We start from the raw sequence: 26,520 nt of genomic DNA, 5'->3' as shown, positions 1-26,520 counted from the left end.
TTAAAGATAAAAATAACGGCGACAGCAATAACAGCCATGATAATATCTATTAATATTTTATATATATTAATAATAACACTGATTTCTTTGTAACTTATTTCTTCTCCAACTATGTTGCCGTTGACCGGCAATCATTTTTAGGTTAAAAACTTCTGTTACTGCTTTAAGTCTGTGACTTAAAATAAATGAATAAATTTTTAAGCTCTTGCAATACTTTTATTTTATACTATACACCTTTTCGTAATAGAGACTGTTTTCAACTTCTCCTCTTTGGTATATGTGTAAAACGAAATTTCTCGTTGGTGTTTATATTTAATAGAAAAAGACTCTTGGGTAGTCTCGTTCACCATTGAGAATGCACATTTACTGTATATAAGGGGATGATACAGGGGAATTCAACAAAGTATGGGTTTTATTATATAGATTTATTTTATAAGGAAGAGTTAATTATTTATCGTTAAACTTAAATTTGAATATACATTTTTTCTACTATTGTACAAGTGCCAACATCTACCTCCTAATATTTTTTTTTTACTACTTGTGTACTCATCAATGCAGTTTATGCAAAAATAAAATTCTACACATTAAAGCCGATGTTTTCAAATATACCTAATATTTAAATAGTATTTCCTTTAATTTTTTTTAAAAAAACTTTAATTAATTGCCCATAATATATTTTCACCATGTACCTTGTAATACTATACTAATTACTATGAACTACAAACTTTACGGCGACGTTCAAATTCAGTTGAATTTCTTAGAATTTTATTGTGTGCCACCTACTCAATCAGTTTTTCAAAATTCATTACGTCAAACTGATTTAACGTAACGATCTTTTAAAAGGTAAATCTTCTCCAGTTAAAATTTGTCTGTTTAGATTTTTATGCTATTTTCTTGTGTGTCGAGGGGCCGTTTATAAAAAATGTTAAAATAATCCTAATAAGTGACAATGTAAACAATTGCATCAACGAGGATGATTGCTAAGAATGTAATAAATCAACGTAGGATGTTAATAAAAAATATTTAATAATTACAAAAACTGTAAGTATCTGTTGTGTGCCTTGTTTGTATATAACATATTTCAAACAACATAAACAAAAATCACGTAGCGGCTAACTAAAATAACCAAATTTTTTTTAATCACATACTATCAGAAAATTTTGAGGCCGCGTGTTATCTGACTAACTTTTACTGTTCACTTTTATTTTTATTAATGTATATTTATTAGTGCAAAAGAGTTTTCTGCTATTTTTATTATTGTTTTTTTAACGTTTTTTACTAATTATTTTTTTTTTATTAAAAATTTTTATATTTAATAATTTAATGCTATTAACTGCTAAGCTACAAACGATTATTTACGAATCTGTAACCTGTTACATCCTCTTTCTATCCCTAGTGAAAACTAACTTTTAAATAACTACAAGTAGAATACGTAAAAAAAAATATTTATTTAAACTTATTTTGTCGAATATAACTTTCTCTTTAAGAAGTTCAATTTTTACTAAAGGTACAGATAAAAAATTGATTAACAATATAGCGTTTATCAGAAGGTCACTAACAATTTCAACGGAAATTAAAACTTTGAAAAACAGGCAGTGTGATTCAAAATATCTCGAGATATATTGTGGCGTCCTTTTAAAGCTAAAGCAGTTTTAGAAATGTTTTACATTGAAAATTAAATGTTTTAAGGTCTTCAAATAAATGCTAACTTCATGTACCAGATAAAAGTATTTCATACTCAAGATTTATAATCTTTCGTTTAAGACTTTTTTTTCTTTTTTCTATGTGGCGTACCATTAAATTTAGTGGTCTTCAGTCCTTTTCTTGGGAGCCTTCCGCAGAATTTTTTATTTTTATTAAAAGTTAAACAGCAATAGTCGTAGTAAAATTAGGCATTGCAGAGGTATTTAAATAAACATGTAAATGTAGCAATTAGTGGATTTAAGTGTATATATATATATAACAATGAGATAATTTTTAAACTATTGCTTCTACCTAATATATGTTATTAAAAGACCGCAAAAAAAACTCTTAAAATTGATTAAGTTTGTATACATTGCAAACATGAGGTTTCTTCTTGGGATTTACAATATGTACCTTTCATTTTTTAAATATATGTATATTCTCAACCCTACAGTATACCTACAACTAACCCGAAACTCTGCTGATACAGATTTAATTATCATAAGTTGTTTGCCACTTGGTTTTTTTTCTTATCAAGTTTAAAAAGTTATCATAATAAAATAATGTCCAATAAATTAATTAAACTATGTATCACTTATATCTTAAGTAGGACTATTTTTGTCCCAAACAACCATTAGTCAAGTAATAATTGCAAAAATGATAAAGGATTATTTATTAATATAATTCTGTACTAGATAAACCTTTTATAGCTAGCAGTGATAACAAAAAAAAAAATTAATTTTAAAAAAAATTTCCTTGAGTTTAAAATATCTATTAAACAAACAGAACTGTCGCAGTACTCAATTTAATTAATTAAGCACAATATGTATAACTGGACTGAGCACATTCCTTTTGCGATTAGCAATATTTAATTTAACTAGTGAGTATTAACTATACATATTTATATTATTATTGCTTTTAACGCTTAATTATCACGAGTATTAACGTGTTACTAATTTGTAATGAGAAATCGATTCATCTTTCTCTAATCGCTAAAATAAAAAAAATTCAATATATTTTGTTTATCGCAAGTTGTTGCCAAAAAAAATAAATTCTAACAAATAATTAGAATATGTAAGCCTAAACATACTTTTATTTATTTTAATCAAAAAAAATAACATCTATTAAGTTACCATTGTTGTCTCACTATAGTAAAACTTAAAGCGTTGAGACGATATTGCTAAAACCATTTGTTATTTATAATGCATCTTTTTATCTAACAGTTTTTGAGTGGCCTCTTCGATAAAATTGATAACTTTTATATTTTAATCACTTTTTAAAATGAGCTCGTTGATTTATAGGTTTAAACAATTTTCCCTTATCTTTACTATTTCTTTAAAAATTGTAATAGATGGATAACTGCACTAAAAGAATTTAGTATAACTGAATATATACTTTTATATCGACAAAATAAAGACTCAACGGGAAATAATTGTGGCACAGAAATTCTTTAAAATATTTATTAAGTTGATTGGAAATTTAAATAAAACCATCATAAAGAGAGAGAGATTGACACACCGACGGATCACGTGAGCAGGCAGAGACAAATTCTTCTAACCGAATAGCTTCATCTTCTTTCTAGATAATAAAATATAAAAAAAATTTTTTATAAATTGAAATTTTTACGAGATTACTTTATAAAATATAACTATACAATTCCTATAATTTCATATTACTATTACTTAAATATTTATGAAACAAGATATAACAAAATTTTTATAATTTTAGATTCCTATTACTAATAAGTTTACATTATTAATAATAAAAATTAAATAATTAAGTCTCCAGTGCTTGTTAATTTCTTTATTATTGTAAATTTTATATAATTTTGGAATTCCTAATACTTATAAGTTAATGTATTGTAATGAAAATTTTATAATTTTAAATCCTAATGCTTATAAATTTATAAAATATTTATAAATTCAAGCTTTATTACACATATTTTAATAAAACTTTTATATTTTATAAATTCTAATGCATATAAATTTACAAAGTTTATTATACTTTCATTTTCTATGTAAAATAAATTTCTATAAGATAACAATCAATTGTGAAGGAATTTAACTTCCTATTACTTATAAATTTCTATTTTAATTATCAATTCTATAAAACTACAAATTCTGTTACTCAATTAAATTAATGTTATAAAAGAATTCTTTCATATAAAAAACTCCAAAACATATATTTATATATAATAATAATAATTCTAAAATTTCAAAACTATTAGTTATAAATATATATTATAATAACGAAATTCTTGTAAATTTAAATTTCGAATACTTAAAAAATTATGTATTATAATAAGAAAATTTTAATTAATGAAATCTCATGCTTCTATATTTGTATATTACTATAATTAAAATAAATTTTATAAATATAAATATTTAAATATTAATTTTTTTTTAATTTAATTTAAATAAATTTAATAAAGAACAAACCTTGTCTAGGAGCTCATAAATTTTATCAACACGACTTTGGGGAGAATTTTCAGTAGAAACAATATCTGTGAAGTTACTTAACATTTCTTGCATTGACTCAATCACCGAAAGCATTTCTTGTTTTTTAACAGATCCGGAATTATTAACATCTAAAATTTTGAAAGCCCCTTGAAAAAATTTAACCATAAATTTTGAGAGAAATTAAAACTAAATCCAGATTATCGTAAATATATACATATAAAGTTGTTTATAATTATAAATAAGTAATCGCTTATAAAAAGATATATTTATTATTAATTACTAAAATTAGTAGTAAATTTTTTTATATTTAAACTTTTAATTTATTTTGAAGTATTAGTAATGATAATTCTGCTAAACAACGAATTTTATAAAAATAAGTATAACAATTAATTAGCTTCACTTTTAAAATATTATTTATATTTATTTTAATTTATAGAAAATGAAAATAAGATTTTTTTTTATAAGTTTCTTTTTGCGGGCTTAAAAAGAATTTTAAAAGCTATAATTTAATTATTTTTTACTATTTTTTTTAATTTTTTTACTTGTTTTTTATTTTAAAAATTTTGAACTTCGTTTTTTGAGTAAATTTACTGCAATTAGAATTTTATGTTTTGAAATAGTAACAACGATAACTCTGCTAAGCAAATATTCAACAAATTTTTCTGTTATATAATTTAAGTTTAAGCTAATAAATTTCTTAATTTAATTTTGTAAAGTTATAAATTTTTTTGTGCACATTTATATATTCTTAAATTATTTAATGTTTTTGTTTTTTTATAAAAATGCTTTAGAAATAGTATATCTAATTAAATGCACACTTTTCTTTTACTTTCTCAAAGTACTTTAAAAAAAAGTTGTGTACTATAAGAAAATTGTAACGCTAAAAATTAATTTAAATAGTTTCTACTTTTAATTTAACTTATATATATAAATATTTATAAAATTTGCAGAGCAGAATTGTTATTATTATTACTTATATATAATTTTGAAACTTTTAATTCAGTAAAATTGGTCATCACTAAAAAAGAATTTTAAAAAATATAAATAAATAAGGAAAATTAAAAAAATTAAACATTAAAAAAAATAAATTATAGCTTTTAAAAAAAATTTATTTAACCCGCAAAAAAAATTTATTTTTTGTTTTGTTTCTTTATAAATTATTAAAAAAAGTAATTTTTAAAAATGTGAAGCAAATAAATTAATGAACTCTTTTTTTATAATTTCGTCTTGTTAAATTTAAATTTAACTCTTAATCCTTTTACTAAAACAATTGATTTGTAATGATTTATCTCAATAATTTATAAAACTTATAATACACGTTTTATTATTTAAAAAATAGGGTAAAAAAGTTAAGCCAAGTATTTTTTTTCTATAATTTGAAATTTTTTTAACTATGAAAGCCCAAATTTTTAAAGATTTAGAAAAATTAAACACATACAGAGTTGAAAAAGATTTACAGATTGTAGAAATAATTAGAATTATACATCATTGTAATAAAAAATTAATTAATAGAATATTTTTTATTAATTTAAAAAATACAAGTGAAAATAAAATAATAATGATAGAAATACAAATTAATTTAAAATTTTGTGAAACAATAATAAAAATAATAATTAAAAAAAGTTTGTAGAAATAAATTTATTAGTATTAAAAGAATAAATAATAATAAACTGAATATGTATAATCATTTTAAGGATATAACCTATGTGGTTTTGAAAAGTGGAATACATATAAAGAACTGGATATAACTAACATTAAGACAAACGAAATTTACAACTAATATAAACTTACAAAAAAAATTTAAATTTGTTTAATTTTTTGAAAAAATTAGTACTATTTTTTGTTAAAAAAAAGTTAAAAAAAAATAATTTACACCTAAAAAGCATTAATTAAATTTACCTAAAATTTAAATTTTTTCTTAAATTTTACCAAAATTTTTTAATTTGAAAATAAAAAACCCATAATACGTTTCCATTATAAAAATACTTAAAATAAATTTTCGTCTTGAAAAAAACTTCTAATTAATAATTAAAGAGAAAAGACTTTGATACTTTATTAATAATTTAATAAGTATTCATCTAAAACTTAACAGTTTAGTTTTTCTTCAATACTCCCACGCGAGGCGATACTTAGAAAAGTTACAAAGTCCACATAATCAATAAAGCCTAACAGAATTAACAGTAAATGGTTTTTGTAAAACTTTAAAAATAACAAAGACCTGATTTTTTAGTATCAAAAACATTAAAAATGTGCTGAGAAAAAGATTCTACTTTTCCTTGAGGAAAAAATTCTCTATACCGCAATATTTAAAACTTTAAATTAATAAAAGTTATTGTTTCTCACAAAAAAGTTATACTTTGTAAGTTTTAAAAAATCTGGCACTGCTAAGTTGCAATGAATTGTTCAAGCAGGAAAAAGAATAAAATTTATTATAAATATTATACAAAAATTCTGATTTTTTAATATAATAAATTGTTTCCAAAAGAAATCAAAAAATTGTGAATTCCTAATTAAATAATTCTTCATAAAAAACTATATTTTATTACATATTTTATAATTAATTTTTTAACTTTCTTATCATTATTATTATATTCTTTTACATTTTTTGTATTCCTCTTTAAGACTAAGTTATCATATTTTAATATATATTTTTATCTTTTCCTTTACTTTCTTATAATATTCTTTATTCAATCATATTTTATCATAGTTTATATATATGATTTTTTCTTTTACTCAGTTTTTTGTTTTTTTTTTTAGATTTTTATTCTATATTAGTTAATAATAGTTTACTATATATTTCATTAATTTTTGTTAGTTTTTCTATTCTTATTATAATATTTCTTGATTTTAAAAAATATTTTTAAGGGTGATCAGTTATAGTTTATTTTATATTATTATTTCATTAAATAATTATTATTTAAATATTTTCAAAATTTTTAGATTTTATTTTAGCCTGAACCTTAATATTTTACAATATTTTTATATTTATCCCAAACTAATTTTAATGGAGGGCACCTTTTATATATATAACTGAGTAAATATTTCCTTTTAGCCATTTCTAAAAACTTTTTTACTTAATTTAAAAATTCTTTCAATTTTCAGGACTTGAAAGGGGTTTTCCTTTACAATCTAAATTACTCTATAAAATTCCCCGAAGGAACGTATAACGTGATCAAAAAAATCTTAAATTAATAAGAAAAGCTTAGAACTATTGTTTATTGCTTTTACAACGCTAAGTGATGAACTCGGAAATTATTTAAGGGCATATAATCTATAAATTGTTTTATAAATAAATAAAGTAATTGTAGTTTTCACTTTTCAAAAAGCTCAAACTCATTCAATTTTTAAAAAAATTTAAAGAGAACTCCTCATATTCGAAATTATAGCTACTCTTAAAATTTTAAATTGTACAAAATTCGTCTGCTTTTCAACTTTATAATTTTTTTTTTTAGGTTACCATTTTTTTCCTTTATTACTTTTTAGAAGCACACCAATTCTTGCTATGTTGAAATAAAATTCAAATTAAATCTTGTAAAAAGCCTGTAACTTTAGGTTAAATACATATTAAATAAAATTTTATGATAAAACTAATCGTATTTGAAAAAAAATTCGGGAAAAGAAAAACTAATAAATTAAAAGTATAAGAAAGTCATTGAAAGCATTCTGCAAAATTATTAGAAAACCTTTATTAAAAAAAAATTAGATAACTACTATTATTTAACCTCTTTATATGAAAACACAAACTAATAATTTATTGTAAATGTTATACGATAATAAAAAGAATTTATGCTAAATAAGCTTGTAAAGTTGGTATTCCACTATTACTGTTGATCGTAAACTACATACGAACTTTACGTTGGAAAAAAAAATTGATAAATAAATTAATATTCTATATCAAGGAAAAAATAGAAAAATAATATACTCAATTATAAAAACTTGTATATGTAAAGTGAATAAGTTTTTGAAAACATAGCCCTTTTTAAAAGTTTCTCAAAAATTCGTTTTTAAAACTCATAAAGAGAATTAGAGAATACATCATAATGTTCTATATAATTAATTAACAAAGTTAGCCAGCTCTAGGTCTTATATAACTTGTTTGTGAAATTATATTTAAGTTTTATAAATGTACTATTAAGTAAAACTCGAGTTAAATTTTATTTGTTTATTTTCAAAAATAATTGTTTTAAATTAATGAAACAAACACTTACCTGTATATTTTATCAAATTCATCTTTTGTTAGGCGCCCAGAGGGACACTCTTTATAAAAACCTTTATACCACAGTTTGAGTTCCTTTCTGTCAACTGGAAAAGAAAAAACTAAATGAGTATTTCGTTTAATAATGTATAATAATTAGAAATAATTAGTCTACAATATGTTTTTGTAACAAGATCATCAATCTTCTCGCTTACGGTCCCTGAAGATCCCGCTCCCATTATTAAATAATAAGTTTAACTCTACTCTTTCAAATAATACGAAGTAGTTAAAAATTATAAACCCTCGCACTCTAGTAGTAAACGTCGACTCGCCACCCCTGGAAAGTTCCGCAAGGCCATTCCACTATCACCGCTGTTATCCCCCTCAATCTATTTAGATTCCCCGCCACGTCAAAAAGTGAACGCCCAAGAAAATCATTTATTAAAGTATGGAGTCCTACCACACTCCATCCTCTTATTAATTATTAACATTCATTCATAATATTCACATTTTTTAACTTTAATAAATGACAGATTTTTCTTGGGGACAGTGTAATCGACCGGAATTTAGATTTTCCACCACGCGAATAAACGGACGCCCACCTTAGAAGATGTAGAAAATCATTTCTTAAGGTATCGAGTCCTCCCAAGCTAACAAAAACCCAAGGATCTTGATACAAACAATTTCCAATTAGTTTATCAGCATCGCAACATGCTATATAATGGAAACTGAGGAGTATTTTCTAATCTAACGGGATTTCTAGGCTCTTAATAGGAGCACTATGCAGTTTTGGTTGCATTTGACCATTGGTTCAGTACCTTTTAACTAGTGAGTCTTGGTACTGCTTTTTGTCTTGAGGCTGTCCGTCTTACAAGGGTCCGTAACAGAAAAGCCTATATCAAAAACGGGATAAAGATTGATGTTATTTTTAAAAAGAAGCCTGGTCAGGTTAAGTTTGCAAACTCTCATTTTTAGGTACCCGATGGATTTTTTAAACGAAAGGATAGAATACCACCTATAAGCATTTCGCAAAATCAAAATTCGCAAAGCCACGAATGGGCCCTTATATGGAAATTACCGTTCCTGAATAAAAAAGAGATAATAGGATCTTAATACAACCAATAAACTCTGAAAGATATACGGTTGTCTAGTAGACAATCGGAAGGAATGGATAAAATAATTGAGAATTGCGCCGAATGCAGGCGAGTTAGGCGACCATGGGAGGCACGCTATCTCCTTTTTTGGAGTGAAAATGAATTCTTATGGGTGCCTGGCTGAAGAGGGTTTACTTCTATATATGGTAGAGTTCTAGTATGCTACTGGTGCAAGTAAAGAAACAATTCGGACTCCGAGCATTTAAGTAAACTGTCGAATATTTGTAACTATTATTCAATTAAACTAGGGCCAAGTACCTAAAAAGTTTTACATAGCTTGTTCACTCAAGCAGCAGGTGGACTTCCCTGGGTATAATTCGCTATTTTGGTTAAAATTAAATTATTTCATTAACAAGGCCCTAAGTAAGGGTAAAAGTAACCTAGAACCTGTCAAAAAGCTTTAAAGGCTTAACTTAATACTCTTATCCACCCTTTCCATTCTAACAAAGCTAAGACAATAACACTATCTAAGGTTAGTCTTTTGGTTAATAATCTATTTAACTTTCTCAAAGGGCTACAAATATGTCCAAGAGGTACGAGTTTTAACGCTCGTCCCCGTTTTTATGTGATGCCTTTGAAGCTTAGTAACCACGCGTCTGCGTTTTTTCAAGGTATTCATGTCATTCGATCCGTGCAACCTCGTTTAAGCTGATAATTACCTTTGAGAAATAATACCTTCGAGCTTACTATAACAAATCTTCCATTTTAAAGCCTAATTCAAGTGGTTGCCGTCAGGTAGTATAGACCTACCTTAGAATAATGCATAACTTCGTTCCCATAAACAAAATACCGGTTCTAAATCACTACCCGATTAAGGTAATCACATTCTTAGCTAACTTTACAGATTACTATACCTCCTAGATTCCTTTTTAAACCTTTGTACAGCAATCTGTAGCTGGTAAAAGATAAGTTAAATTAGTCTTATTACGTAGTATAACTAATCTAGCTCAAACGGTTATAATTATGTACGAGAGGGTTCTTCCTACGCACGGTTCTCACTACCCGTAGACTTTGAACTAGATTATTCTGACTTTTATTTCTAGGGTATTAGACTACGGGGTTGCACTCGAGCATAGCATAGCATAGTACTGTATAGGTAAATTAATTTTCGTTATAGTGTTATTGCTTAGTACATTTTTACACTTTATCAGAATCCTTTAATAGCCCTCTGGTAACTATGCCCAAGACAAAAATAAGGAAGCTTAATGACTTTAGTAAAGAAATTTACTAGCAACAGAACTCTACATTAGTATGGAAACCTTCAGTTTTGCTTATTCGCTTCTGCGTCTATTTTTTAACTTAGCGAGTCTTTCATATAATAACTCTAGCTCTTAAATTTATTGAACTAAACTTTATAGTATTAAAATATCTTTTTGACTCAGTAATACACTATAATAAATTTTTTAAAAAGCAGAAATTGATGTTACATAAACTTACTGGCAAAGTTAATACTGCGCCTGTGGGTAACAGGACGTAAAAATCTAATAGATAAGCGGCAAATACAGTTCATCTGTTAAAGACTTTATTATATAATAATTGTTTAGATGCAGGCTTTATCACCTTGTAGGCTATACAAGACAGCGAAGCAAGAACTAAAAACTAATTTTTTTTACTAACTTATTTGCATATATCAAGCTCGCTAATTTATATAAAAGCTATCTTAGATTAAAAAATTTCAAGGGCCATTGTTCGAAAAGTAATTATGTCAGTTAAATGTTCTTCAAGTTTTTTTTTGCTTCTACTATATAATACCGGAGAAGGGTGTCTATTTCAGGAATAATGTTTTAAAACTTCTTTAGTTGCTAATAGGAATAATTTTGAACCTTTTTTTTAATTTTGCCATTTTTGGGGTGTAGGCCAATTTCTAAAGCCTAAAACCTATTGAAGAACAACTAGAGTTATAATTTAAAACATGGATAACGCCTGATTAAAATGGCCAATGCCTGTAGGAATAGGGACTAATATGAATCTAGAGTGGAATGTTAAAAAGCAAATAGAACATGTATAATTAAGCCTCCTATACTTTAATCATATTCCACTTTTGAAAATTTTAATAACTACTTAAATAATAAACAATCATTTATAAAAAAAATTAGATATTATTTTAATCTCACTAAGAATGAGAAATAAAATTTTATTAATCATTACTGAATAAACCCGTGAGATCTTAAAAAAAACAAGCCAATGTTCCAATGTATATAAACACTAATTCCATAAAACAGAGTCAAAGGGAGGACAGGAGAGAGAATATAGACTGTTTTACGCAAGAAGGGAAGAGCTTTTGCGAGTGAATTGTTAATTGAATTCCATTATTAATTTAATAAATTAGATTGACTTACCTTTATACCCAAGAAAAGTTGTATAACAATAATAACAAGAAGCTATTAAAAACAAAGTGTTGGAGAATAAAAGGCTTAAAAAGCTCGTGGAATTAATGATCGGCTTAAAAAATAAATGAAGAACTGCAATTGTATTAATACTCTTAAAAAAAGCGTGAAAATAGTATTATAAAAATTACCATATAAAATTAAAAACAGCGGAAAAAAAGAATTGCAGTGAATATCGAAAGCGTATGCCCATTCAATGGATTGTGGGACAGAGTGGGGAGGAGACTGTAGCAGATATTTATTTCCTATAAAACTTAATTGTGGTAAATCTACAAATAACGGTTGAGAAAATAAAAAAATTATAAAAACCATAAAAGCGTTGAGATGACCGCACCCAAACCAAAAAATTCGATAAGGATAAGGCGACATACGAAAATTATAAACAAGCGTAAGGAGAAGCGAAAGTATACATAATATCCGCAAGACGTCACTGTGAAATTAAAAAATAGTTAATTTTTTTTAAAATTTTATTAGTTATAGGCACCAAATAAAAAGAACCGAGTAGAAAAATTATAAGGAGAACAAGAAAAGCAGGATCATCTCTGGCCCACTGGAGCTTAGTTTCTAAATAAAATGTTACTATAAACCATTGATAAACATAAATAAACTTAAAATTAGGTTAATAAACATTGTAAAACTGTTTAACTTACGTTTATTATAGTATATGTTCTCATAGCTTTCTCCAAATTAATGGGAGGGTTAGAAAAAGTGAGTATGGATATATTTCTTTATTTTAAAAAGTAGAAACTTACACTTTTTTAGGTTGATAACAAAGATTTTTTAAATCAGAAAAAGCTACTTCAAAATCCATATGTTGAAAATAAAAGATGCGCTTCCAATATCTGCTTAGTCTCCTTTCTTGCATCTTAGCCCATATATAAACTTAAAAAGTGGTATGATTACTGTAAACAACGTGTACCATGTTCAAAAATTTGGTAAACTTTTATAAATTGAAAAGCATAACTTGAAGAATAATTTTTTTTTTAAGGGTTTAAAAATAATTTATAGGGTGGTGTAGATAAAAATAACTCTTTGAGCCGATCTACACACTAGATATTATAAACTTAACTCCCTTATAAATAAAATTTAAGCCGCGTCGGGCAAATATACTAAAATAAACTTGATGCAAACTATAAATTTGCATAAAAATTTTTTTACAAAGCTTTTAAAAATAGCAAGGGATAAGAGAGTTAGCATAGACTAGCACGTGGGGGGGGAAGTACTTTTTTCTCTTCTGTTTTTACTTTTTGTGGGCTGGCCAAATTTTATTGTAAATAGTTTTAGGTATATACTTTAAAAAAGCTTTAGTTTAAAGATACTTCTGTTATACACAAATATTTAATATGATATCGAGATTAACATTGAAAAATGAAAGTTCATAAAAAGATAGAATATAGTATCAAGAAAATATATTTTAATGTTTTATTTGAAATTCAGAGTTCAGATTATAATAAAGTCGTTTTAAATAAAAGGAAAATACTTTAAGTAAATTATAAATTATTATTCGACACTTTTTTTTCAAGTTTTATACAGAACTTTTTGGTGAGTGTATATTGCTAAGGAAGTACTAATTTGGAATTGTAGTAATTTAATAAGATTTTGGGTGAAATTTAGTTACGCTTATAAAGTAATTCGATTTATAGTATTATTACAGCTGGGTTTATATAAGCATTTTATTATATTGAGAAGAAAATTAGCAAGTTAGACTTCCTTATATGTTCCTTGTGAACTGCCTCTTTATTGTTTATGTATGCACCGTTTTTAGTTAAAAAGTTGTTATATTCAAAAGCAAATTATAAATTTTTTTTAGTACTACGATTCTTTATGTTAATTTTTTTTTTTTACTTTAAGGAATTGTGAGTTGCCAAGAGATAACTCATTTTTTGACAAAAAATGTTTAGAAGAGTGAGGTGTGTTCTTAAGATTTCTTTTTTGTGAAGTAAAATACTTTGCGCCCTAATTTTCTCTTAACTTTTTTTTTTCAATATAAGCTTACTTTTTGGTTTTTCCTATTTATATTGGACCAGTAAGCTATCTTATAAAGTTGTACTTTATCATCTAAATAAATATTCAAGTCATGTAGAAATGAGCAATTTTAATGTATATTTTATACGGCCAAAACAGCTTTTGTGAGAAAAAGGCAAATAAACATGAAAAAGTTGAAAACTTTCTACAACTTATTTATGCCTGCACCAACTTTCGTTGGTAAAGCGTTGGATACACTTAGAGACGTTTACCTTTAGCATTCTTTTTTTGGATATTTTTAGCTGATAGTTCTAACCCTACCCCTCACCTAAACTTATAGCTGCTCCTACCTTGGTTGCGGGTATAAATATAAATATAACTAAAGGTTGGAGATTATTTATTTTACTTATTTAAGACTTTCGCATTAAACTTTTTAAATTTCGATTCAAAACTTTTAATACACGTTCTCTTAAAATTGTAAATTTTTTTTTTCTTTCTTAAACTGAGCCTTGGCCATCCCCGTATAGTTACACACTTTAACGGAATATTTTTAATAAAAAAATAAGACTGCTGCAAGTATTTAACTGCTTTTTTAAGTATTATAAAATTTCCTAAAAGGGTTCAAAGAAGATAAGATGCAAAATATTTTAGCTGGTTTTGTAACAAGTGAGTGGAGTCTTTTAGAAAAACATAAATCTATTTTTTTTTTAAGTTTTTTACTTAAGACTTGTTATCAAGTGGATTTACCTGGATCAAAAGTATAAAAGAGGTTGAGTTTTTTTTTTGAACAGGTAAAGATTACGCGGATGTTACATAAATTTAGTGAATTAAAATTCATTTATTTTTTGGTCATAACATTAAAACGCTGCCAATCTTGTTCTCGTCCTTCATACTTAATGCATGTTCTTAAGTGTTTCTTAGCAGTGCGGTCGAGCGGGTATTTTTCTAAGTAACTCTCAAATTTAGCACGAGCTTCAATAAGTTTTCCGAGAGAGTAGAGATTAAAAGCTTCGATAAATAAATCCACTTTTTCCTTCTAATTAATATTATTAATTATTAATATATTTAGACTATCTCAGTTAAATAAAATAGTAATAACAAATGCTACTGGAAAAAAAATGAAAGCTTCATTGTTTTTCAACGTTTATATACTAAAATCAGTTCTTCAAGCTTTTTATAGAACTTTAACAGGGTATACGTTTTTTTTTTATTTAATATATAAAATGGTTTGTTAGTACAAAATTTCTTTGTAAATATACAGGAAGCCGATTAAAGTCTACCTCTGCAGGCTGCGCGTCTTGCAGCTTTCCAATAAGCTCGTACACCAGCAGAGGCTTCGTTTTGCCTTTGACTACCACAATGTCCAACGGCCGGCAGAGATAACGGTCTGATCAATCGCGATTGAAATTCAATAAATGCTGGCCAATCATTTTTCGTCTTTTTAATTAACCTCGAATGAAGATGTGCGTGTCTTCTGTGACAATTACATTAGTTCCGTACATTACATTCAATTTTTGAACTCTCTATTGTGGTGTAATAATTGAATACTATTTTTATAGTAAGTCGTACAAAACTTATAACGAAAAACATTTATTTAGTAATAATTGTAATTTGCCAGAGATATTAAATTATTACAAGTAATAAACTTTTCCGTTTTTTTTTCATAATTAAAGAGTACCAGAATATAGCATTTCTTACCAAATAACAAAAAGTTTATTTTAAAAAATTTGCGAATTTTTAATATATTTGGCACTAAAAAATAGTTTTCCCTGCACTCTGTTTCACGCGCTACAATAAAAAGTATGAAAAGTGTATGAAGCCCTTGAGGCAACCAAGCATAATAGGTTATTATAAGCGCGTCAACTACATATTCTGCGGCCGAGCAATAATGTAGTGACAGAAAAATAGTCGTTACAGGACCAGTTAGAAAGTGGCTTTATTTAGTACTATTAAAAAGTAAAAGGGTAATTTTTTATTATTGGCTGATCACATCGAAAATCTACCAACTTAATAGCGGTCAAATAATAAAGATAATAAGCACTCGTTATTTATACGTAAGAACATGTCGAAAGTTATTATATTTGTAGAGGCTATTAAGTTTATAACAAATAAAAAAGATTTATAGTAATTATTTTTATTAATATCAGATAACATTTTATTAAAAAAAGAATAATTATAATAAAGAATTGAAAAATCACTAGTGAACATAATAATAAAATTAACAAAAAAAATTTAATTATAATAAATAACAAACAACAATAATAAAAACATTAACATTAAACCATCTTAAATAGAAATAATAATATAACAAAAATAAATATTCAATCTAACGTTAAAAAAACTTTATTAATAAAATAATAATTACACAAAATAATGAGAGAAACTTTAAGAATTATAACAGTTAACCTGCCTTATGGAAAAATTAGTAATAGAATTGTTAAAAGTTTATTATTATTTGCATTATTTATTCATTCTTATTATCTCTGTTATTATTATAATTATTACCGAAGCAATATTAACGTTGTCTCCAAATGCAGTATAATTTAAACGCGAAGAGGATCCAAAGTTTCCAACCAAACAACTTCCTTTATTATTTATAAATATTAGTAATTTCTTTCTCATTTTACTTGTAAAAACTTCATTTTAGAAATATTTATATAAGAAAAAGTTTTAATATAACAATAAGTGAAAGCATCCCCAACATAAAAACTATAACGTTTGTTGGTGCAAATTTTTTGGTAGTAAAGATACAGAAGATAATTCATAAAAACATTTGGTAAAATAATTATAATAACGCTAAATAAATTAGTTTGGTAACAATATAGTGAAAGCTGCAGTAAATAATTCCTTTTTTATAGAATATAAAGCTTTCTTAACTCCTTAGTAGATTCTATGAAAGTCTACTGGTTTATATTAAAGCAGTAGGCTTCTATTTTTATGAGTTTGTGTAAAACTATAATGTATAAGGAAATGACTTCATTAAAAAATTTATTAACCCCATTTCAATAATATTTACTACTTATTAAGAATTTATTCTGAAATTTATTTAAAATACTAAAGTTGTGCTACTGTTTCTATTAGTGATGCTTTGCGTAATGATAATATTTTATTAGAACATAATTTTTATATATATATGATTATTGTGAATTTTTTATATATGGAATATTTTATATTTAGGTTTATTTAAATATCAATATATTTTTTATATTTATTGTTACTTAGTGATGCCTTGCATGTTTATTATATTTACTTTCATATTATATATTTTTATATATAATTATTATCATCCTTTATTATTTATAGAATATTTATTTTTATATTTATTATAAATACTAAAGTTATTAATAATTATATTTTATATATTATTACTATATCTTTTTATTTTTTTTAATTAGCTTTCTAATATTTTAGTATATAGAATAACTAAAATTTATCAAATTACTATTATAATAATTATTATCAAAAAGTTATATTTATATAGTAGTAATATTATTAGTATTACTTTTTATTATTTTTATATTATTATTTCTTTAACTTGACTATAAATCGCATGATATTGACAAACTTGTATTATCAATGACTATTATTATTATTATCAGTGCCTATTGTTATTAGTACGGTGTACCCGTATGAATTCCAATAATAATATCAAAAGCTGGTAAATGCTTGCTTTTCATGTCTATAAAAAAATTATAATTAAAGTTTATATTAAAATTAAGCAGAAAAAAAGATTTTATACTTTTATTGAGCTCTTCGAGTTCGGTACTAAACTTTAGCGCAGTTTCGCATGCTTTAACGGGATGCTCAGAAACAGGCTCTATAAAAAATATACTAAAGGTAAAAGACGGTAAAAAAAATTATAGAAAAACCTATAAAAAAAAAGGTATTATTTACTTAATAATAATAATAAAAAAAGTAGACCGCAGGTAACACTAGCAATAGCGATCAACTAAAACAGAATCTACGCAAGCCACGTAGTTTATAACTATCACTTGTCTTTAGGAGCCAATCAGTATTACCCGGTGCGTTCCACAGCGCCATCAGCGATTCGCCGAGATATTTGTCCACCGTTCCTTCATGCTCTTCAATAAGCTTAGTGACTTCCACATAAAAATCTCTGCAGTTTTATAAAGATTATAACATGCGAGATGTAAATTTAATACTTTTTATTTTATTTTATATAATTACTATTTACATTAAAAAAAAGTTGTTAATAAATAGTGATATAAAAAAAATTGTGAAGTGTCTACAAAGCCTTTTCCTTCTAAACCCTAAACTCTGCAATGTCCATTATATTTCTAGCATGTTGCAAAAGCAAAGCAGCCTCGTTTTGTACCAATTAAAAGATCATAATAAAAATGTAAAAAGTACATTATTATATAATTTGTGTTAAAATAAGTTGATTGATGTTAATTATTAATTTGTATGATGTAAGGTGGTTATATTGCTGCCAATAATAACCTTAGCGTGTTAATTAGTTGCTCCGTATCCAAATCTTGTGCAATAGTAGAAAAGTTTTCTATTTCTGCAAAAAAAATCTGAAAAGAAATAAATAAACAAATAATTAATAAAATTATTATTGTCTTTAAAAAAAACAAAATTTTTAGAGCCAATCAGCTTTATAATAAATATTTCCCCAATTAATTAACAGCAAAATAAGAATGAAGTATTTATTTTTTGAATAACACAATGAAATTATAAGCCAATCAACTTTAAAAAAAATATTTCTCAATTAATTAACGATAAAATATTTATTTTTTGTACTGTCAAATTACGACGACTTGCGCCCACTGATGCGATGCTATTGGAGATAAGAATTTTTTTTACGACTCCTTCCGGGACATATTTTATAAACGACATTAACGACGCGCGAATCTATTAAAAATAAAAAACAAGTAAAGATAATTGAAATATTAATAAAATTAACGAAATAGCAAAGAATCTTTTTCGTTACTTTGTTCAGTCCTTGATTCACCCGGGCAATTTCTTTAATCTAATAATAATAACATTGTCTATAAAAAAATATATAAATTCAAGCTTATTATATATAATTTTATGTAAATAAAAATATAATTCACAAATATTATGATAAAGCAAATATATTTCATTGCATTTTATTAAAAAATATATTAATTTTTGTATAAAATTAAAAGTTACGATATATTTATGTTAATAACGTTCTTATTATATTTTGGTATAAAAAGCTTTTAATATGTAAACAATAATAATATAAATTACTTTATCACTTATTTTTTTATCATAACTTTTATTAAAAGTTTTTTTAAGAAATTTAAAATATTCTTTTTTTAATAAACTTTATACCTTTTTTACTTATTGTTATCTAACTCATTAATATAAAAACTTTACTATTAAGTAATTATTTATAAGTTTTTTATATATATTGATAGTAAATTATTCTTGTTTATAATATTTACAGGCGAATTTATTCCTGAATAAGTAAAGTTTTCGGAAAAGTCTAGTTGAGAAAAGGCGCGGAGTTGTTTAGTGCAGTGATTTAATTGGTATGTTAAAAGTTGGGTCGCTAGTAATAATAATGAATGATAATAATAATGGCAAATAATAATGAAAAGAAAACCGGCGAGAGAAAAAAGAAGCAAACACAGAAAAAAAAATCCGACAGACACGGAAATGCTAATGGTGGCCACGCGGTTGAAAAGCGATACAAAATCAGACTCGGGAATTACAATCTAGAACCAAATAACAATAAAGGGAATGCAAATATTGAAGTTATATTTGGAACGGCTTATTGTTACTTGGAGCAAATAATGGTCATTTGTAAAAAATGTGTAATACATTCGGCGATGCGTTGAGGTATAGAAAAACAACCAACCACAATGACCCACGTGGACTTCCCAACCGAAAAGTGCGTCATTGAAAGGATAGTTGATGCCACATAACAAGTTTTCTGACACAAAATAATAACTTGTAGGTAAAAAATAAACATTGGTTGCGCACGTGCCTGGTAGACAGTAGATGTAAATTGGCACTTTTCTACAAGAATTTTCTCGGCTATCGCAATTCGTTCATTATCACTCTAAGCCCCCCAAAAAAGGGGGAAAAACTAATAATGTTTTCTGTGAGCACCCAATAAACTACGTTAAATAGCTGCCTGGTTCACTAAAATTCGAGTCCCATTAGGGTAAGTCACTGGCGCGTGCAGGGAGTTGGCCACTAGATAGTCTGTTTTCAGCTCTTTAACGTAGGAAAAGCCTGTGTCATAGTATTTCTGAAGGGCTGTACAGCAAGAAAAATGATGAAAGTTTATTTTAAAAAAAATTGCTCGGCGCAAACTTGTATGAATTAAAAAAGAAAGTTGATAAGAGTGAAAAAAAATAAAAGTTATAGATATTAAACATAATTATTATATACTAAAAATGTTGATTTCCTAATAAAAAGTAAAATAGTTTAAGTAAAAATAGTGAAGCCACCGAGAATACTGCTGAGGCCGCTTAGCACCAAGTCAATTCCAATCACGTATTTCAGAGGATATCCAGTATCAAAAGGCACGCGATGCGCTAATAAAAATATCACATATTCCTTAAAAAGTATAATAGCGGCAGTTGGATAATATTTTTTTATATAAAGTATAATATATTTTTTAATTTATAGTAATTCTCATTTAATCAAATATTATGTAATGAAAATATTTTATATATTTTTCTTATATTAAGTAAATTTATTTTGAACAATAATAATAATTACCATTTAATAAATATCATGTAATAATAATAAAATATAAAGGAAATAATAGTTTTTATATTTTTTATAAAAAAAATTATAAATTTCAGAGAGAATAAAAGTTTATAATATAAAAAGTATTAGTTGTGATAACAATAATAATTACGTATTTATAAAATTCTAGCAAACTTTATATACAAATATATAAAAGTTATTAATACATTTAATAAATAAACTTTTCAGTAAAAGTTATTTAAATTTAGCAATACATATTCTTTATTAATTTTTATTTAGATTTTATTATACAAATTTATTTATTATTATGAATATTTGGTTTTATTTATTTATTTATTTTAGTTATTTAGTATTTATATATTTATTATTTTATTATTAAATAATAATTTAAACTTTTTTATTAATATTTTATTTTTAGTTTATTTATTGATAATAGTTATCTTAATCTTTTTGAGTGTGTGTGGCACTTAGACACTTAAATATTACAATTCTCAGAGAAAACGGCTTTAGCAAATAATATTAACTTTTCAATACTAAATATATTTATAAATAGTATATCAAAAAAAAGTAAACACAAAAAATGACGATAATATATATAAATATTATTAAAAGTGTTTACAAAGTTTGCAACTTTTTTTTTAAAAAGAAATCCAATTCGTTATTGTTGTACTTAAAATAAAAACTTTTATTGTTATCATAAAAAAAAAGTACACGCCGTCAGTCCCAATACTGTATCGTCACTGGAGAACGAAAAAATGTCCGTCCAAAAAACGCTCGTACAGTTGACCGCTTCGCCATACCAAAGACGTTGCTGAAAAAAGAAATAATAAAACACGTGACGGATCTAAATTAGTCAATAGGGACCAGTGGATTCAGAATTCTGTACTTCCCCTCGACCTCTTTTCTGTCCGCGTAATTGGCAATAGCGCAGGAATAGTTGAGCGGCTCGCAGTGCCGGTTTACTGAATATTGCATCAAAATATAATCTGGCGGCTCTGCAATGTTCAAGGCTTTTGGTGCGCTATGATTATACGTTATCGTCGCCCATTCAAATGACTTAAATATGATGAATATATAGAAAATAATGAATATATAAACAAAATATTATATAGTATTTCTCTACAATAAAATTTTTAATACATTAAGAATAAAATAATCAATAGAACTACTTTTCATTAACAAAAAAAGCAGCCAATAAAAAAAGCTATTTAAACATGAGCCAATTAGAACTTTTAAGTATAAAGAATTAAAAATTCATATATTTCTAACTTTTTTAAATGAAACTTTTTATATGCAAACATGGCTTTATTTTTTATGAGAACCATTTCTTGAGTGGAAGAGTACATGGAGGCCGCATAAAATTTAGCGGAAGGCAAGTTTGTCCCAATAAACATCTGCGGGGTAAATGGCGGATACGGATACGATAATAGTCTATTGAAAAATTTTATCGTAAATAGTGTGAATTTTTCATTATTATTATATATTATAAAAATATCCCGAAAATAATTAAAAATGGTAAATAAATTATATATAAAAGTTACCCGATAAAAATATGAATTGTAAAGAAAATAGTAAATATAATATTTAAATTTAAATAACTATCATATGTATGAAAAATAGTGAATCTAGAAAATTAAATATAAATGTGATAAATATAAATAATAATAAACAGTAAAAAAATTGTTAACATAATAATTACATAATTTAAAAAATAATAATGAATTGTAAGAAATTAGTGAATTTTTTACAGTAAAAAATATAAAAGTGATTAAAAATAAAAATCAAAAATGGCATCACTAATAAATTTTATGTTCAATGATAATTATGTAAAACTTTTTACACAAAAGCTTTGTTACAGTTATTGATATACAAAACTACTAACATTTATTCAATAAATAAAATTGTAAATTTTTTATAATATAATATTTATTATTAAATTTTTATTAAATTTTTATATTATTATTTAATATTATTTATTATAATTATTTGTTATTCTTATCATTTTATTATTGTTGTTCTTGTTTATATATCATTATTATTATAGACAAACCCTGAATACGAATATACGTAGTAAATAGTGTGCAACAGATAATTTGCTATTCGTTCGTCTACAGGGCCATCGTAAAGCGGTGTGTTGAGTATAGTGGCAGCCGTCACAACAGTAGTTTCTACTGTTTATAGGAAAAAAAATAAAGCAAATACAATTAATAATATTATTTTTTACCGCTCTCTAATATTAAACGGAAAGTACTGACCACATTAGAAAGCACCTATTATTCATAATAATTAGTGCTTGCAATATAATAATTATAGAGAAGAAGAAAAAATGAACTTTTGCTTAAAATATTATTAGATAATAACTAAAAAAAAAATATTTTTATTTATAACTTTTATAATGAATTGAAAAATTATAGTGAACGTAATTACCAATGACAAGACCTCGTGAAATAAAGTCGACCAATAAAAAATAAGTTAATAATTTTAAAAAGGAAAATAAATTAAATATATTAAATGGTAATAAAAAAATTATAATATTTTAATATTAATAAGAAAATTAATAAATCTATAATTTAAAAAAAAACCAAAAAGATTTACATACTTTCTTTTTCTATATATCAAAAAAAAAAAAAATTCTAATATATTAAAGCATCCATACTAATAAACTTTAACAAAGTTATTACAAAATTAGAAGTTTCCTTGTTTTACTCATAAAAAATATTATAGATAGATATTTATAAATAATTTTTTTATAATAAAAGAAGATAATCTACAAGCTTTACTTTTTGCGAGATTCTTTCAGCAGACAGACGAAGTTGATTAGAAGCAGAAGTGTAGAACATCAACGTTACGAGCGTAATAACAATTGTAATAAGAAAACTCATAATAAGAATTAGTAAAGTGCGCAGCGAGAGAATCTTCTTCAGCCGTAAATCAGTGGAAGGCGCAGAAAAGGTACTCGATCTTTTCTTTCGACTACCATATTATCAAAAAATAATAATAATACTAATATGTATTTAAAAATATTGTGATAGTAATAAAAAATATAGTAATTATTACTATCATTAACAAAAATAGTATAATAAGTAAGAAAACGTTGTAGTATTAAATTTCTGAGCATCTTCTTCGTGTGTCTGGTACAATTTATACTGTTTTCTATTGAACTATGATATAATAATAATAATAATAATAATAATAATAATAATAATAATAATAATAATAATAATAATAATAATAACAGTAATGAACTTTATATATACTTTTCATACCGAAGTATCGAGATCCCTTAACTTTAATGTTCTCTCACAGCAGAGCTTCGAATCTACTAATAATAGTATCCTCAGAAGTTCAGAATCTGCGAGAAAAAAAAAGTTTTTTATTTTTATTATTTTTATAACAAACTTGAGAAAATAAAATAAACATAATAAAAGTTAAAAAAAAAAAAGAAAAGCATAAAAAGAAATTTTTTTATTATAAATGTTGGTATAAAATATTTTTTTATTTTACTAGCAGAAAATAATAAGCAAACATTGCTAATGGCTATTGGTTGTATGCTGGGCCAATAAAAATCTATATAGTGCGAAGGCTTCATGGGTATGGCCATAAGTTCCGCTCAAACTTTTTAATAGACTTTACTTTTACTTATAAATTTATTATACGATTTTATAAATCTTTACATTTATTTATTTTAAATTTATTTATTATTAATTATAGTATCTAATATTAAATAAAAAATTTAAATTATATATTTATTATATATAAACAACTTGTTATTTCTATTATTATTATAAATTATACTATAAAATATTATTAATTATTCATATTTATAAAAACTTATTTATTAAATATTTTTAAATTATCGGTTAATTTTTACTTATGTTTATTTTTCTATTTAAAGCATATAATTATTATACTTATACTTAATAATTTATATATGTAACTTATTATTATTATCACTAGCGGTATGAACTCTATTATTATACAACTTGTTTCAAAGTCCTTTAGAAAATTTCAATTAAACTTAAATATTTTTGAGGCGCCATTCTTTTAGCAAAACTTGAAAGTTGTATATTTAGTTTGTACTTTCTTTAACAAAACGAGAAATCTTATTTTTAGAAATTTAATTTAGCACGAGATCAGATTTATTATTTTTATAATTAATTATTTTTGTCACAATCATTTATGAAAAGAACTAACATTTTAAATAAAAATTTTTATTTTTGTATACTTTTATAATAATCTAAACCTTTAAAACTTGCGTTAGACCTGCTCGCATCGAGAATGGAAGATAAATTAATCGTTAAAATCTCGTTCCATACGGGACAGAATTCCAAGTAAACTTCTTTCCTAACAACTTTAATTAAAAAAAATTAAAAAACCTGACGTTCTTAAGTAAATAAATAGATATAATACCCAAAAAAGCTTAATTAAGAAATAAAAATTTTAATAAATTAAACATTAAAAAAAATATATTATTGATACCAACTATAATTTAAGCTCATAATACTATAAAACAATAATTAAATTTTTAATAACTTATTGAATTAAATATTATAAAAAAAAGGTCATTATTGAGTTAGAGTAATAATTAACAATTTAGAAAAAAAATTAGTCACTAGTGAGGATGGCTCCAGGACATTCAATAATTTTGGAACAGATCCCAAACTTGCATTCTAAATAGATTTTAAAAAAACATAGTAACAATATAAGTACTTCTATAAAGAAAAAAAATTAGTGTGTATTAGAAAATTCTATCAATTCTCACCGAATTCACCAATGACATGACATTCTACAGAAAAAGTTTTTAAAGGCGAGGAAGCGCCGCTATTTAGAAGAATAATTAATTATAAAAATTATTATAATAACTTAAACCAAAAAATAATATAAAGTTTAAAGGAAGTATCGACTGAGATTCCCAAAGTTGACTAAAATCAGCCGAGCGACGGTCTACGCCAGGCTCGCTAAGGCTTCCAGAACTTTTTTGATCTAAGGGATTTTAAAGTGGATTTTTGTTTAAATTATTTTTTTAAATTAAAGACGTCACTGGTTTTAACCGTTTTCAGCATTTATAATAAAGTCTTCTGCCTTATTTCTTTCAGCCAAGTATGTTTCATGCAGTTTACTTAGGTGACCTTTGAAGGTCGTACAGCAAATAAAAAATTTACTTTGTACAATTAACTATTGTTAGTCAAAAAGTTGATTAACTTACCACCTACGAGATGAACTAAGAGTAAAGGGTGTTCAAAAGCAAAAGCAAGGCTCAACTCAGCGTGAATGGAAGGTTCATTTCGAGCATTTTTATCACTAAAGATAATTACTTCGTTTAAACAAATATCTAAATCCATTATTAGATCTTACTAATACTGCTTATTATTTTACTAGTACGTCTTTTTTTAAGCCAAATAAAGTCTTTCTTCTTATAAGCGCCGGTAAAACAATTTTAATTTTTATTTAAATTGTAAACCTTTATTAAATTTTATTTTAATTATAGACTTTTTAATAAAATCACAGCCTACAATATTTTGACTAAAACTATTGTTTACCTTTTTTTTTCTGAAGAAAAAAATGATCCGCTATTGTATTTTCGCATAACAGTTAGATATAAATATGCACTACACTAAAGCCCAAAAGAGCGAATAAAAAATGTTTATCAAGTAACCATTAGAGGACTGTCAGATACCCTCTGATAAGATAATGCCTACCACTATTAAAGCATCTCTATCAAAATATTAAGGCTGCGATCAAGAATTTAGGTTTTTTTTAATTTAGAACTTTTAATAAGATATACATATATTTATTAATAAAAATTCGAAAGATCCCAGCTAAATTTTACATTATAGTACCTGCACTGAAAAGTAGTATATAAACATCTGTTTTTTTTATTAATATTGACTTAAACAGTTTCCCCGTAAAATCAAGTGCAAACGGTATAAAAGATCTCCATAAAGAAAGCCAAAGAAAAAAAA

At 24.9% G+C, this 26,520-nt stretch overlaps 3 protein-coding genes across 3 annotated transcripts; all 3 read right to left on the bottom strand.

Annotated features, from left to right (window-relative positions):
* Positions 1 to 3,162: 3,162 nt before the first annotated feature.
* On the bottom strand, positions 3,163 to 8,601 carry LOC135144896 (uncharacterized). Its single transcript, XM_064077025.1, has 6 exons — positions 8,513 to 8,601; positions 8,351 to 8,444; positions 6,361 to 6,434; positions 6,233 to 6,307; positions 4,122 to 4,288; positions 3,163 to 3,261 (listed from the first exon to the last, which is right to left on the bottom strand). Exons 1-6 carry the CDS (start codon positions 8,574 to 8,576, stop codon positions 3,163 to 3,165), a joined length of 573 nt encoding a protein of 190 aa, XP_063933095.1. The 5' UTR covers positions 8,577 to 8,601.
* A 3,034-nt stretch (positions 8,602 to 11,635) lies between these two features.
* LOC135144895 (protein unc-50 homolog) lies at positions 11,636 to 12,921 on the bottom strand. The gene is made up of 8 exons (XM_064077024.1): positions 12,798 to 12,921; positions 12,631 to 12,743; positions 12,529 to 12,554; positions 12,377 to 12,442; positions 12,188 to 12,308; positions 12,010 to 12,131; positions 11,831 to 11,953; positions 11,636 to 11,769 (listed from the first exon to the last, which is right to left on the bottom strand). Exons 1-8 carry the CDS (start codon positions 12,798 to 12,800, stop codon positions 11,636 to 11,638), a joined length of 708 nt encoding a protein of 235 aa, XP_063933094.1. The 5' UTR covers positions 12,801 to 12,921.
* Positions 12,922 to 14,681: 1,760 nt separating this feature from the next.
* LOC135144894 (adenylate cyclase 1-like) lies at positions 14,682 to 26,146 on the bottom strand. Its single transcript, XM_064077023.1, has 31 exons — positions 26,098 to 26,146; positions 25,764 to 25,858; positions 25,609 to 25,686; positions 25,462 to 25,540; positions 25,320 to 25,378; positions 25,171 to 25,227; positions 24,801 to 24,908; positions 23,824 to 23,909; positions 23,651 to 23,718; positions 23,338 to 23,530; positions 22,782 to 22,827; positions 22,608 to 22,728; positions 21,880 to 21,988; positions 21,422 to 21,613; positions 21,269 to 21,368; positions 20,293 to 20,379; positions 19,974 to 20,098; positions 19,824 to 19,898; positions 19,695 to 19,769; positions 19,440 to 19,551; positions 19,279 to 19,385; positions 18,798 to 18,836; positions 18,608 to 18,718; positions 18,305 to 18,381; positions 17,863 to 17,960; positions 17,583 to 17,660; positions 17,469 to 17,522; positions 16,349 to 16,428; positions 15,294 to 15,366; positions 15,124 to 15,230; positions 14,682 to 14,879 (listed from the first exon to the last, which is right to left on the bottom strand). The coding sequence occupies exons 1-31, from the start codon at positions 26,142 to 26,144 to the stop codon at positions 14,682 to 14,684; spliced, it is 2,934 nt and encodes a 977-aa protein (XP_063933093.1). The 5' UTR covers positions 26,145 to 26,146.
* Positions 26,147 to 26,520: the final 374 nt, after the last annotated feature.

Source organism: Zophobas morio, unplaced genomic scaffold (assembly GCF_036711695.1).
Source record: "Zophobas morio isolate AGI-343-1 ecotype UQ-CSIRO unplaced genomic scaffold, CSIRO_AGI_Zmor_V1 ptg000110l, whole genome shotgun sequence".
Lineage (NCBI taxonomy): Eukaryota > Metazoa > Arthropoda > Insecta > Coleoptera > Tenebrionidae > Zophobas > Zophobas morio.
The sequence above is the reverse complement of the archived record's forward strand: the minus strand, read 5'-3'. Positions and strand labels throughout refer to the sequence as shown.

Bases quoted from the DNA above. Each gene is read 5' to 3' on its own strand.
- LOC135144896 (XM_064077025.1), bottom strand. From the start codon at position 8,576: ATGGGAGCGGGATCTTCAGGGACCGTAAGCGAGAAGATTGATGATCTT. The intron at 8,445-8,512 runs GTAGACTAATTA...TTTCTTTTCCAG, and splicing joins TCTTGTTACAAAAACATATT to TTGACAGAAAGGAACTCAAA. The intron at 3,262-4,121 runs GTTTGTTCTTTA...TTTATTATCTAG, and splicing joins TTTATGAGCTCCTAGACAAG to AAAGAAGATGAAGCTATTCG.
- LOC135144895 (XM_064077024.1), bottom strand. The intron at 12,555-12,630 runs GTAAGTTTCTAC...ATTTGGAGAAAG, and splicing joins TGTTATCAACCTAAAAAAGT to CTATGAGAACATATACTATA. The intron at 12,132-12,187 runs GTTTTTATAATT...ACCACAATTAAG, and splicing joins GTCATCTCAACGCTTTTATG to TTTTATAGGAAATAAATATC.
- LOC135144894 (XM_064077023.1), bottom strand. From the start codon at position 26,144: ATGCGAAAATACAATAGCGGATCATTTTTTTCTTCAGAAAAAAAAAG. The intron at 19,552-19,694 runs GTTGGTTGTTTT...ATTTGGTTCTAG, and splicing joins AGTCCACGTGGGTCATTGTG to ATTGTAATTCCCGAGTCTGA. The intron at 14,880-15,123 runs GTAGACTTTAAT...AATATTAATTAG, and splicing joins AAGACGCGCAGCCTGCAGAG to AAGGAAAAAGTGGATTTATT.